Source organism: Lepisosteus oculatus, chromosome 12 (assembly GCF_040954835.1).
Source record: "Lepisosteus oculatus isolate fLepOcu1 chromosome 12, fLepOcu1.hap2, whole genome shotgun sequence".
Lineage (NCBI taxonomy): Eukaryota > Metazoa > Chordata > Actinopteri > Semionotiformes > Lepisosteidae > Lepisosteus > Lepisosteus oculatus.
Window position 1 is genome coordinate 14221418 of NC_090707.1, and position 15286 is coordinate 14236703.

A 15286-nucleotide genomic window follows, 5' to 3' on the forward strand; every position below is an offset into this window, starting at 1 on the left:
AACTATAACTTTAACACTAATCCTAACCCTTACCCAGTTACTCACCTTTTAATCCATACCTTAATGCTAATTTGAACTCCACATTATACTTTCTAACTTTAAAAATTGTTTTGACCTTACACTTATTCTCTGTCCAACACTTTAAAACTTTTATTTTTTTAGAGGAGTTTTGCTAAAGAAAGGGCTTTAAATAGTATTAAGAACAGGCCTTAAGTCAGAACAAACAGTATGGTTATGATTACAGTTACAGTTAGGTTTAGAAAAAATGAATTATATCATGATCTTAATTTTTGGGGGGTTAAATGTAAGAGTTATAATTATGATAAAGATCATATTTAGTGTTGACGCTACCTGTACAGGTATGCTTAGGCCAAGTGCTGTAGCTATCGTAATGTTTGTATATAGGGTACATTTAAATTCAGATTTAGGATGATGGTTACGGTTGAAGAGATCATAAGGTTGATGCGTAGGGTTAAGTTTGGATATATAATAAAGGCTGTATTTAGGTTTAGTGCTGGATTAGAGCTGAGAAAAGGTTAAGCATATGATACTCAAGGTTAGTCTTAGTGCTGGAACTCAGTTAAAGGCTGTACGTAAGAGTTTGAGTTAGGTTTTGTGCTTGAGCGAAGACAGGAGTTATACTTAAGCTTGTGATCAGGGTTCTGCATATATTCTTTGATAGAACTATGTTAAGCGATTTGTTTTGATTTGTTCCATTGCAATTAGAACCCACTCATTCTAATTGCAATGGAACAAGCTGATGACTTTTAGGGATAGCTTAGTTAAGGACTTTAGTGTTTAGCATTAACTTGTCTAGCTGTATAAATGACCTCTTCTTAACCTTTTGTTAAATACCATTTGAGAAACTGGATCATTAACATTGCATTTGTATGAAACCTAGTTGCTATCCACTGTAAAAAGCATTTTCCCCAGTTTTTGTATGGGCTGAAAATACATTGAATTCCAAAAATGTAGATTCATTAAAAACTAAAATTAAGTGAATAACTTCAGTTTGCAATAGATGCAAAATCTGGAAATTCCTCAGAAACTCATTTTCTGAAAAACCAAATGGATCATTTGTCTCCAATTACTCTCCAGGTTTTCTTGGACTTTCAACGACTTTTGACATTTAACATTTATGTTCTATATTAGTCAGTGAGCTGGATGAGGTCAGACACACAACTCTAGATTAAAATTAAAATGATGTTGCAAGAAATGCATTGGCAGTCAATCTGCATAATGCAGTTAAGACTACTTATCAGTTCAGTACTATAAGTTTGGTTTTCTATTTACCTGTAAATGTGAATTAAAAATATACCCAAAGCAATCATAAATTGCTTAGGTTAAAAGTGCTAGTCAAATGAAGGAAAAAGAAAGTACTCATGAAAAAATGTATTTTATGTTGACATTTACAATCTCTAGGTACTGAGGTTAAGCAATTTAAGTAAGCAATGTGTTAGGATTTTTGTCGAACAGATATACCACAAACACAAAGGCATTCACATGTTGTGACAGCTTGAACAGCCTTTGTAGCTGAGCTGCAACTTAGAGATACTAATGTGAACAAGAAATCCCTTTATACAAAGCCAGCAATCTGTGTGTAACACAGAGGATGAATTGTGCATTTCTCTGCAGAGTGTTTCCGTAACATCCAGATCAGGGAGTCATTTATAGTCTGTATATTACAGAACACACAGCAGACAGATTTATGTCAAAATGGGATCCGATGTCAATCCTCAAAATAGTACTTGAATTTCCTGCTGCCCAGACTCCTTCTCCCAGAATAATGGCTTTCCACAGTGCACAGAGAGCAAACAATAAAAATGTAAAGTTCGTAATTGACTAAGGAAGTTGGCAATCCAGGACAGATTTTTTTTTTAACACTTGGCCACGTAACAGGAGTTATGAAGCATTTATCAGTGTGCACCTCCCTAAGAAGAATGTTTTGAGATTAAGTTACTGACATAGCTGAGTCAACACTGACCTCTGGTGGTAAACGTAAAAATGCAGTTTATGCCACCCTGCAGTTTGTTTTTAACGATATTGGAAAACGCCAATTTTTAAATACAGCCGTATTGAAAGTATTAAGCATACCGCTCTCCTGCCAGGCACACCTCAACTCAGAGAAAGCACAGGGAGAGAGTAACGCAGGGTACCCATTTCTCTCACAATCCCATCTTCCTGCGCTGAAACTAATAAAAGCAGGTGAGGGCAAAGCACTGGGCACTGTGAGGAAGATTAACCATGAGCATTGTATGGATCCAATAGATGATTGGAAAAACACACAGATAATAAATCTCAAGTAACAATGAAATTCTTCGGCTCAGATGAAAATTAAAAACCAACAGGTAACAGGTTGTCATCATTCCAAAATACGTGACCTTCAAATGTAGTCTTGCCTTACCCCAAGGGTGCTACTGTGCTAGGGCTGTAAAAAGAGTCTGCAGGATGGGCTCAGCTCAGTGAACTAAATCAATATCAGTTCCATAATGCTGAGATACAGAGATACAGTACCCCCCGCTGATGTCCAGATCAAGCTGGCAGTCAGGAATGAGCTAAACGGCTCACAGGCTGAAGGCATGACTCAGCTACAACTTGTTTGGATTGGGCTCCAACCCACTCAGTCTAATTTCACTAACAATTTTTCCCATAATAATATTCATTCTAGTGTCTTAAGGCAAGTGTGTGTTTCTTAGTTTCTGAGATGATTACAATGAGAATCCACCGTCTTCTATTCATTGGTGCTTCATTTCAAATGAAAATCTATTCAGACACTATTTCCAATTGAAGTTTTTATTCAAAAGTTTCCAAAGAAATGAAAAAGAAATAAAACTTAAGTAACAATCTAATGAAATTTACAGTTCAAAAATGTCTTTTTGGCTTTTACAAGTACTAAAAAACAAAAATACAGAAAGGTATCTTTAACCGGACATACAAGTTACCACTGGCAAGTTTGTGGCACATGTAAAACAAAAATAAAAAAATTAACTCTTGATCATATAGACATCTCTATGAAAATCTTTTTCTTCAATCTGTACAAAAAGGTCTCTCTTCATAAATTATTTCTTTATATAACTTAATGTCTGTCTAGCACGTGATGTTAATTAAATGAGCATTTCTTTATGTACAGAGTACTTTCCCAACTCTAACCCAGACAGAGTATGGCACTTAGTTCAGACACCACTAGCAGCACAACCTGCACACGTGTTAAGCAGTACTAAGTTTCAGTCTTAGGCAACATATGGAAATCTCAAGTCTGTTTACAGGTCTTAACTTTGGTAATCTACCAATTCGCAGTGAAAGCTGCTGCAGGTCTGTCTGGACTCTGACAAAGCAACAATTAATTTCGAGGAGCACAGATCCAGTAAATACCACAACCTTTGTCTTGTTTCTTGAAGGATTTCAACTACTGGAATCTCTAGTAATGAAAGCAGCAGTTACTTTTGAAACTATGAAACTGAATGTCTGGACACAACTAAACATGTTCAACATACAATATTCCTATTAAAATTTTAAAAAAATGTTTTGAAAATAAAAAGATAAAAATTGAAAGAAAACAGCTGTTAAATCACCAGCTCCTGAGCTGGAAGAGTTTGGTCTGGGAGGACAGGGAGGTCCAGCAAACCTGTCCCAATACAAAAGAGAAACAAAACTCTGAGGTAGATAACTGATCAATTGTCGCTGACCAGGTCAAAACACAGTCTCTTGGAAGACAACTTAATTTATAAAGCTTTTTTAAGCTACAATGATTAAAACAATAAAGCTTTATTCATAAAATGACTGGTTCTACAATGTAAAAGCAGATCATTATTGTGGTAAATCAGTTCATAGTTTCAAATCGTATTTCTTTCTTATTTTACATATTGCATTTCTTTGTAGTGATGGTGTAGTGAGTGTGGCACTGCTTGGATCCAAATCTTCCTTCATGCTTCTTTGTGTCCATACCTCAATAAAACTAGAAAAAAACTAAACGCAAATGTACAAAAAAGGCACATTCTCCTAACTGCAAACTGGTCCGGCAAAAAAGTAGATTACATAAGATGCACATGCTGAGAGAAAACCTTAACTTTTTTTTTTATTCAATTCCTAGCTCACAGTTCTTTGGTGAAGTAAACTTTATTGAAAGTGCCAAGTTTTTTATCCTTACAAAGAGCTAGTTTTTCTTTAAAATTGGTTTTGCCTATATCTCTCAGTTATCCTAAATCTAAAAAAAAACATTTGCCTCGGTTGCCAAGGAAAGCATTGTTTGCTAATTTTTGCACAATCATAAATCCACTTATTTTTATTATAAAGCAAAAGGAAAAAAAAGTACTCCCAGTCTGACAGAGTACCCCCCTACCTCCCTCAGAATCCTGATCCCTCCCCTTCCCCCAATCTGATTTGTTTTTGCTAAAACTACAACATCAAGTTAGTTAAAAAACCAAGAGTTTAAATTTAATCATTCAGAAATTCTAGCACATTCAGACAATCAGAAGTAACACAAGCCTTCTGATTATACAAACATTACATCCTATTAGAAAGTTCATCAGATTCAGAAAATGTGTTTCACTCAAAACATTTCTATTCTAAAAGTTCTACTTTGATTAGTATTCAGCCGAGATCAGTGGAAAAAAACTTAAAAACATCTAAAACGCATTTGAAAGAAAGTCTATTTAGTTGTTTCCTAAAAAAGCCCTATTTTGCCGATTTACAAGGCATTTGTATTTAACATATTCTTGCTTATCTTGTATCAAGAGTTGCCTAAACAGCTATTGTATGAAAAAATTTAAGGCAAATTTTAAAACAGATCAATCTAGACCAAAAAGACAAACACCTAACAAGAAATGACATGTAACACTTCACCATAGCAACACTCACACAGCAAGCACAAAACATCATTTTAAAGATGTCTGGCTGAAAAACTTCAGAAAAAAAAAATCTCAATAGAAAACAAAAGTAATTTTCATCACAAATCATAAAAAAACATAACAAAAACATCTTTCCTGTCATGCACCTTTAGTCATGTCACATGGTTTTCTGCATGTACAGAGTTCTTGTGTTGATGTGACACTCCTTGTTAAAAATAAACTCTTTCTTATTAAAATAAAACTATTTTAGAGAATTAGCATCCTTTTGATGAAAGTAAGCATTTATATGCACCTCAGAACTTATACCAAAAATAGTTTCAGTTGATTTTATTATAAACAAAAGTAAATGTTTGTAAAACCTGTGCAAAATTTAGATAAACTCTTAAAGCACATCAGAAGAAACCATGATTGTTTCAGTCTTCCCCCTTGTCTCTCTCTTGTCTCTTCTGGGTTATCAATGAGCATCTAAGAGAGAATATATCACAAATATCAAGACAATTGACTTTTACATATAGAGAGAAATTTGCATTAAAAAAAGTTAAACAGCAAAAGTTTAAAAGCTGAAGTCTTTCTTTAAGAGGCACAAATTAAACTAGTACACCCATCAAATCAAAACGCATACTGAATTTAAAAATTAAATGTCCATACCAGATTATTACTTGGTTTGTTGATATGTGTAAGGAGAATGATCGCTTGATGACTCAACTTGTTGCTGCCCACTGTTTTCCTAAATAAAATAAAGACATATTACAGTACAGCTTTTAACATGTTAATCCCTTTTAATGTAAAACTGCCAGTTGTGTATTTTTCAGGTCTTGGCTCACAATTGAGAACTGCACATAAGGAGAAGAAGGAAGTGTAGACTGACATACACACATAAAACTTTTAAAACATAACTGTCTGTACAGCCTCCTACTGGAAGTACAGACGCATCCTTCAGTGATGGCACCACAGCTAAGGCCCTTGATTGACCCGACCCACCCTCAACCAATTGAGTGGCCCCATTCAGGGAATACCAGTCACAGTTGGCTAGTTACAGGACCCATGCTTGAGCCCATGATCATAGTTCTCCATCTGTACTTAGGGCCTTTACTGGTTGTAGTTGGGAGGTCCATTTTTAATGGTGAATAGACACTTTTTACTGGTCTCAAAAAGCCCAAAGGTCAACAGCCTATATGGAGTTACATAAATATGCATTTCCGTTTAGCTTCTGGGCAGTACCATTTCCACTTGAGTGATAAAACAACTCCTTGTGCATGTTATTACCAAAAACATCAAGAACATAACCATTAGGACTCAAGAACAACTATAAAGTAACACTTAAGTTCTATCTGCCTTGGAAATGGAACAATTTATTGAACTAGGTTTACATTTAAAAGCGGATCAATTATGTAAAAAAAGTGGTAATTTTGATCAATTACATAAAGATTCCCACTCGGAGCTGCTTACTACCTTCATTTAAGGAAGTCCTTTACATCAGGTAAGCTTTACAAGAACACGCTGAACAATGGAGATCGAGAAATAATAAAGAAAGGGTGTCAGAAGCAAGTAACAAACCTCAACTTGAACTGCTGTGGTCTGCATGTGGGCATACTGAGGAATATAGGCTCCTTGCATGGCTGTATTGGCAGGCATGAACTATAAAAGAAAACAAAAAAAGCTAGGGATATACTTTTAAGGAAATATACATCAATATTGAACAATGCACACAAGATAAGTTATCCCCAGCAGCAAACAATAAGGAGATGAAATATAAATCTGTAACACGTATTGTATCCCACTTATTGCATCACCCCTAGCCATAGGTACCACTATTAGGGATATTATTAGGAAATTATACTGACTATGATCTAATTAGTTAATTAACAAATTCTGTAATTCTTAAAATATTTACTTGAAATTCATTACAGTGTAAATAACCTGGCAGATGTTTACTGTAGTCGGTGTGGAATATTACATTTGTGATGATCACATTTCAGTAATGAGTATAAAGCAGCAAAAAAAATATGGACACTAAATCAGGAATACTAAGCTTGAATATATTTTGAGAGAGAGACATTTACATTGCCTATACATGTGCTGAAGGGGGAAAAAAGGCAACAAAACATTAGTTTATAAAGTAAGGAGTAGAATTTAATTCAAGGAATGTTATGTTAAAATTGTTTGTTTTTAAAAAGCTGTGCCAAGATTCTGCCGCTTGAGAAGGTTGAGGAGCCTGGACGTAAGCAAAGATCTTAGAGCTGGCTTACACAAGTCTGGTAGGGTGTGCTTTCTTTAAACATCCCCACTTGTTCTGGAAATCTTGGTGTTAGGGGTAAAGCCAAGATCTCAAGGATTATAGACACAGGAAGCGAAATTACTGGTCAGCAACAGAACCAGCTGAGCTGCATCTATACTAGGAGTGTTCACAGGAAGGCAGTGTTGGTAGTAAATGATGCCACACATCCACTACACTACCAGTTTGACAAATTACCATCCAGAAGATTTCAGAGTACCAAAGGCTACATTTTTAAAAACATTTTTAAGATTTGATTTGTTCTGAGTGCTGGTACTCAGAAACTCTGATGTACAATCTCTTTCACAGCACTGCATCGACAGCATACAGTATACTTTATGTGCATGTAGCTCACATTTGTGTCTTATGCTTCAAAACTGAATCTTGTTTTTCTACTGCTTTGTATGGTATTATTATTTATATTACATTGACTGTATACATCTGTGAAATCCACTGAATGTTTTATGTTCTCTACATATACACTGTTTTTTGGTCAAAGTGTGGTCAAAGGAAAATTTCTATTCTATGTGGACAAAGTAGATTCTATTCAGTGCACCACTTAGACCTCATTAAGAATATGAAAAAAAAACATTTCCATCTCTGGAAAAAATAAACCCAAAGAACACTAACCAGATACATTCCCAGGCTGAAAGGAATGTCCTTCTCTGACAAACTAAAAGAACTGAACCTTTTCCATCTATGACAATAGCTGAGTCAATCTTCCAATAATTTTGAATATTCTCAAAAAGACCACCTAATGAACTTCTTCAGAATCAAAAGTGAAAATGAACCATGGGGGGATGGGGGAGGGGGTACAAATTAAGAGAAAATGGTTTTAAAATGGAGAGCAGGAGGCTTTTGGAAAAAAACAGTTACGGGAGTTAGGAATGAAGTCCCAAGTCATGGGATCTAAACCAATACCCCAGGCTCTTTCAAGAAGTAGCTGGATGAGATTACAGGCAATCAAACAAGCCAGATGAACTGAATAGCCACCTCTTATCTGTAAGATTTTTTAAGTAGTATTCTGGGATTTTGCAGTTCACAAATACTCAAATCAACTGTGCTCTAAAACAACAAGGAGACAAATGTATGGCTTGTTTAAACAGCAACACTAAAACTCTGTAACACAGATCATTTTCAGAGATCCAGTACCGTTCCTGTGCTGCCTAAAGAGAGGTGACCCATTTGCTGTGTGAGTGGACTCATCATGGATGTAGGCTGCATTGACATTGTGTGCTCCATAGAGGGCGAAATTACTGCTCCCTGAGAAACAGAAGAAAATACACAGGCACAAGAAATATGAAAACGTTAATTTAACAAACAAAAAATACTAGTATTTCACATTTCTCTCTACTATCTGAAAACAATCCAGAAAAGAGGTTAGATTTAAGAAAATGCTCTTAAGCTTTACAGTAAAACAATCAGGAAGATTGTTGCCGATCATGATACCTAAAGAGTCAAAATACTGTGAAAATATTTTTTTCACTTTGGCTAATATTGCAAGGAATTATGTAGGTAAAAGTACAGATTTAAATTAAACATTAAAAATTAAATGCATTTCAGAACTGCATACTGACACACTTTTACTTCATATACAATTTTAACCAAAATACTATACATCATTAAATCTGTCTAGATCTAATTCAAAAATATGCAAGAAAAAATCCAATAGCTCAAAATGGATCCATATTAACCAACTTCTCTCACAGTCCCTATTAAGCTATTAGACAGTAAATCATGAATATTTAAAATCAATTTATGTTCTGGCAAAAGCTCTTAAATGAGCAAGAGGACATTGCAGCCAGCTGGGATTTTCACTAACTCACTCAAAAGGAGCCACATCCTGTTTCTACATTTGAGGCAAAAGAGAGACAGAAACCCGCATTTCCACTAAAGAATATCAGTACTGCTCATAAAATGACCAGGTACTGAATATTTTACCATTCACCAGTCTATTGATATGACACCTGTCAACTTTTAATGCTTAATAATTACTTATGCAAATACACATATAAAAAGACCCTTTACTTGTCATCACTTCCATTTTAATTTCAAATGTAATACTAAATTCTGCCAGTCAGGAATGCCTCAAGGAACCTGCCTTAATATTACAAACAATATTACAATTCAATATTATACTTTTTGTGAATTCAATATTACACTTCTACACACATTTCAGATTACATCAGGTCCAAACTGATCAGATTCTTTCAAAACCATAACTATGTAGCCAATACAATATCACTACACATGGAATGTGCTGTTCTGGGCAAAAATAGACAGATCATATCTGCTGAGGGCTTCTAATTTTACTTTAAATTCAGTATGAAATAGAAAATTCGAAATCCTTATTAATTGTATTAACTGTATATTCAGGAAACACCAAATACCACTACTCTTCTAAGCTTCCCAGGAGAAAAGCTTACCTGCTACATCTAAATTCCCTTTGGTTAAACAGTGAAGATATTTTACTCAAAAATGACACACATATTCAAAATAAGTACCTCTGTTGCTCTTGGGCAAAATCTCAATATTATTTTTTTCTTTTGTAGTTGAAAGGGGCTATATAGATTTCATGTTGGGAACAACAGTATTGGAATAATTACACAAATTATTCTGAGTTTGTGTCAAGCAATATTTAAAAAAAAATCTTCCCTACAAGTGCAGCTAATTCTAACTTCTATTCCCTTCCAGAGCCAATCCTGTATGTATGACATTAGAACCACAGACAGCTGCATGTTTATTCAATACAGCCTTCTGCCTGCTCAGGTTTCTGGATTTTTTCAAATGTAGGGATCAGCTGTGAGAAACCGAGTTAAACTCAGAAACTCAGGAAAAAATCAGAATACAAATGTCTTATATCTGTGTAGTCAAATTGTGTAATATAATAGAGGCATCAGATTCAATAAGTTCCTTGTCACTTCTGAAGCTTTACTGCCTGCACAACTGATCAGTGGAGGTTTTTAACTTGCTTATATAACTGTCTCCGACTGGTATTTATCTGTTAACAGAAACAATGAGAATTTGGCTAAAGGGCACCATAGAAGAAAAGTTTTGTTTTTTGCATTACACTGTGATGAAAAGCCTTTTTCCTGTAACTGGTAACATAAGAGCTGATCATCGCTTAAAAGAAAAAGTGATTTAAGAGACAAATCACTGACAAAGCATGCATTTGACTTTTAGTCCATACAGAGTAACCTACAACTACCACAGCCTTCACTACCCAAAAGCACTTATGGTCAAATTAATCATGCAGTTCTAGGTTGCTATTGTGCAGCAACAGAGGTGTGCTTTGATCTAAAAAAAAAACAACAAACCAAATGTACACTCACGAAATGCCTTCTGGAAAAATACTTCCTTAGCAAATCAGGATAAAAACTAGCTCTTACTACTCAAAACCACCTGTGAAAAAATGCAGACAGTATGAGTCATGAACACAGCATATGCTGAAGGCATTTCCTACTCTCCTCACCACGAGTTCCTGTGGTTAAAAAAACAGAATGAGTAAGCTGAAAGGAGCGATTCTGGAGTACTGTCTCAGTCTACAGTTGTACATCCAAAATTCCACAGGAGGATGTATACAATTCATTGAAGGGCATATCTTATATATCTAGTCTTGTATATAATGACATATCATTATATCTTACATACACATCTCCTAAACAGCACTGGGGGAAAAAATTCAAGTCTTTTTTCTGAGCAGTAGTTTTTATTATGAACCTTTTATTAGTTGCAGCTGAGTAACCTATTATAGAAAAAGGGAAACAATTACCACAACTTACTGGATGCTGCATGATGTAAGATTGATGAGGCATCCAGGAAGGACTCTGTACCTGTGAAATAAAAAAAATCAGAAATTCCAAAGGTAAATATGGCACGGTAAGAGAATGATACTTCATAGAAGTTCAAATGCACTTCTCAGACACTGATGAGAAAAGGTATATCCAAGTCTTTTGACAGAGGTGACTAAATCATTAGTATTTGTATGACAATTTAGAATTTGTAGTTTTAGATTTTGTTATAACTTGAGCATTGTGTACAATGGTTTGGCATTATCTAAAGAATAACTTAAAAGGGCATAGCTTTGGTCTTGATGAAAGCTGCACTTTTAGCAACAATGTAATTCTAAGAAAGCTGCACTGTTCAGCAGAAGAAATTCTCCAGTGTATCTGTTCTCAGTCTGTGCAATCCCAGATTTACTGAAATGCCCTGGGGGCAACAGACCTGGAGTCAGTCCTAAGACAGGGACTCCTGACAGGGCTGTGGGTTAATGCTTAATAGGCAAGCTTGTATGAAACGACTCCAGACGAGACTGACAAGACCGTATCTGGCAGAGCAATTCATGAGCACGGCGACAGAAGGGGATGATTCCTTGTTGAGAACGGCTCCAAGGGGAAAACATCCTGACTGAGACTCCACAGGGGAAAGCACATGGCTTCTTTTGAAGCAACAGGAAGCTGTCAGTGAGTTGAAATAGCGAGTCCACCCTGCCCATGTGGTGTATTGTCTCCTGATTATGGCTTTCAGGCCTGGCTTTAACTACTCCCGCTCCAGTGATCAGGGGCACTCACCAGTCTTAAAGAGAGCTATCCTGGGGAAAATATTACCTCTCAGGGCACTTAGAAACCTCCTTTAACAGCTAGGCTAAATCACACATTCCACATTTTGAACTGTGTCAATACAGCACTACACATCTACTTTCTATATCACAACTGGTGTTTTCTCTTAGCTACATTAGGTTAAAACAGCTCTTATGTCTTGCATATATTTCTAAAGCAATGTAAATCTTCTAACAATGCTTAATACAAACCTGATATGTTGAAACTGGTGATATATATGGTGAAATAGAAGTCTGGGTGATCATCCTGTTCGCAATACTGTATGGTGGAGGATAAAATCTGCAGAAAGAAAAGATTAACTCTAAAAATGACCTGATTCCATGTATAAACAAATAAACTTTGATCAAACTACTGATGTCTTTTTTCACTCCGCAGGAGTTATCTTACCCATTTTGCATAGCAGCAGCTGTAGGATCATATGTCAAAGTCATTCCAGCCTGGAAAAGCAAAAAAATAATTGCTTTTACCATTTAAATACAAACTTTAGAAAATGCTTGCTTACAAAATACAGAAAATATTTAACAAGGAAGACATTTTTGCCAATATGGAGCTAATTAAATAAACCTAAAACTGAAAGGGAATTTACCAAATTCATATTATTCACAAAAGACACATGCCTTGCATTAAATGAAAAAAACAGAAACATCTGTTGCTGTAAAAGGTACCTTGAAGACTATCAGCAAAATAAGGTACCTCAGAAAAATCCAATCTTTCTGCACTCTGAGATACCAGATATACATGACAGAGCTAGAACTCAGTCCCTCAATAATGGTGGCCAACAAACAAACTGCACTGGGGCTTTTCCCAAGATGGATCTCGGCAATATTACACCTGCTTTCCATCAGCACAAACTTGCATGCGAGTTAAGGCACTCTTCGTGATTAGGAAGGGTTTGTAGAATACCATGTGCATGTCATTACCCTCATTAGTGCTATCGTTCCACAACCGAATGAATTAGCATGTGATTAGCATATTCAGCAGATGCAAATGAACCCACCACCTAATTTTTTTTTATGTGCATGCATCGAGTGTCTTTATAGCTTCGGATGCTCCTCATGGTGGTTTGTGAATATGGTGTTTAATTGTGTCCCCCTTTGGCTAATATGCTTATCATACTATTAAAATGTTTCATGACAGTCATTCATCGAAAATTGAACTAAAAACCTCCATCTGACATGCATTAAAATTATAAATCAACTGGTAAAAATGGGATTACTGCAATTCCTGACTAAATGCTTAACATGTTTCTGGAGAAGCACATTCTATGATAAATTAAGCAAATGATACAAGGAGAGAGATAATAAATATACACTTTTCCATATTCCAAACTATATGATCATGTGGCCACGTAATCAAGAATATATTTATAGAAATTAGTTTCATGCTTAAATTAGATTTTTCTAGGTTGGTGTGTTGGTGTCTCTAAAATGTACAAGTTCCAAAAGGAGGTCTGTGCTCTAAAAACAACGACATTCACACATTCTTTGCCTCTCTTGCTTAATTGAATTCAACACTAGAATAGGAACAGGTTTGGTGTGCATCAGTCTTCTTTATGGTCTGTAACAGTGACTCAACTGTTTGACTCTTACTTATTGAAAATTTCTTCTTTCATTGCTTAAAACTTCAAGGAAGGAAAACCAGCAATTTGAGCTATACAGGTTAAGCATGTGCATTTTTTGTACAGTCTGTATCAGGCCTTGATACTTCTCCCAGACCTTAAATAATAATAATAATAATAATAATAATAATTTTTTTCATTCCAAAGGATCGCTAAGTGTTTTACATAGACGCCCACCCGGGTGATGCATGCCAGCCATTATGCTTCAGCAGCCCCACTACACAGCAGTTCTGGTGAAAAATGACTTCAGCGATGGAATTAATGGGGATCAGGCTACACTGTACAAGCCCAGAGTGGAACTTAGTCAGGAGTAAATATCTGAAGCACATTTTTTTAATATAATTTGAATATTGAATGTTGTGTTTTAGCACAACATTTTGGATAATGCACAACTTTTCAGATGGACTGGACCCAGTGTCAATGGTCTTTACATTGCAATACTGTTTCCCAATAACCCTAACCTGTAGTTGGGTAAATAACATATGGCAGTAATGTAAATTTAAATACCATCACAAGGGTGAACAGTGTAATAGTGCATGTACCGATACTGGTTTAATACTCTTTAATTCTTAGTTATTTTGTTTTAGTCCACATAAAATACTGTTGTGATTACAAAAACAGTTTTCTTTTCTAGTGATAAACACCTACAGTATTTACATTATTTAAGACATAGGGCAGGTTTGTGACCAGTTATTCGTGCTACAATGAAAACTGAATTCTATTCAATAAGCAACATTAGTGTGCAATGTTTAAAAGGACTACTTTCAAAAGACCCAAACCTCTTAAGTAAACAAAATTAGCAAACATACCAAAAAGATTTGTAGGAGTCCTGCTTTTGTACCTATAGAGGTATAAGTGAATCCTTACAGAAATCTTTACAAAACAAAAAAGACTTCTGAAAATAAAACGTCTAAACTAAACATGATCTATTTTTCTAAATAAAGTGCTTAGATTGTTTGACAATTCATTAATAAATAGTGCCCTTGTTCTTATCAAGAGGAGTAAAACTTAAGATGTTACAGTAACAGTCCCCTGAAAGAGGTCAGACAAGATCAGACCATGAGTGACACAGGCAGAGACAACGTAGACTATACAGTTCCTACACAGTGCTGTTATTCCCTACTTATCTTTAGAAAATAAACTGTTGTTCAGTGACTATTGTACCATATGTTCAGCTCATTTCTGTAAGCCAAAGACCCTTGTAGAGCAAAATGTGCTGAAACCAAAAAAAAACTCCCCAGATTTGAAACGTACAGAGTATTCTTACAAACTCATAGAAATGTTGAAGCGGGACTTACAAGTCTCACCTCGCCCTCCCTGGACCATGCTCTGCCATTCGGAACATATTTGTTCTGATTTGGTCTCTTCTTCTGGCCTCCATCTGCAAACTTGCATAATAAGGGTTCTGAGGGTGCTGTAGACAAGACAAAACCAGGCAACAGGTCTTTAAGTAGAAAAGCATGACGCTGTCAGATATCTGGAAATCAAAGCCTAAAGTTCTCCTTTTGAAAAATGCTGCAAAGCAAATAAATCAAAAGTGGCACCAACAGCTCAGTAATCCCCCTTTCCAAAAATCAACACGGGCAATTGCCTGCAGTGGCTATTTCAGTCTCATAATCCAATTAAAAAGCTTAAAATGACAAAGAAGGCCCCACATAGCCCTCAGGGAAGCTTTCTGCTGCTAATCAGCTGGATAGGACTTCCCACATGCCTTATTCTTTAAGGAGAAGAAAACATTCTTTGGGAAGGAAACTAATGAGCAACAAAAAAGTGTAATAATAAATTTCAATGTAAGTGCAACAAATGTGGCATACAGCTTTAACTGACAGCCATTATAGACCACTTTGCTGATATGTCAAAAAATGAAATTTGGAAATAAACAGGTACAGACCATAAGGTTAGTTCTAAATTAAAGAATTTAAATATA

The 15286-nt window shown here is 35.6% G+C and overlaps 1 protein-coding gene across 4 annotated transcripts in view; it reads right to left on the reverse strand.

Annotated features, from left to right (window-relative positions):
* Positions 1–2777: 2777 nt before the first annotated feature.
* The window catches only part of rbms1a (RNA binding motif, single stranded interacting protein 1a), a 70411-nt gene continuing 57902 nt past the window's right edge, over positions 2778–15286 (reverse strand). For 3 of the 4 annotated variants that reach the window (XM_006636550.3, XM_015358990.2, XM_015358992.2), the window contains exons 7-14: positions 14658–14773; positions 12129–12178; positions 11933–12020; positions 10905–10955; positions 8275–8385; positions 6405–6485; positions 5496–5574; positions 2778–5312 (exon numbers count right to left, since the gene is read on the reverse strand). In XM_006636550.3, coding sequence (XP_006636613.1) covers positions 5503–5574; positions 6405–6485; positions 8275–8385; positions 10905–10955; positions 11933–12020; positions 12129–12178; positions 14658–14773 — 569 coding nt within the window. In that variant the 3' untranslated portion in view covers positions 2778–5312; positions 5496–5502. The remainder of the gene's footprint in view (positions 5313–5495; positions 5575–6404; positions 6486–8274; positions 8386–10904; positions 10956–11932; positions 12021–12128; positions 12179–14657; positions 14774–15286) is intronic. The other variant, XM_015358991.2, reaches the window with a different exon arrangement.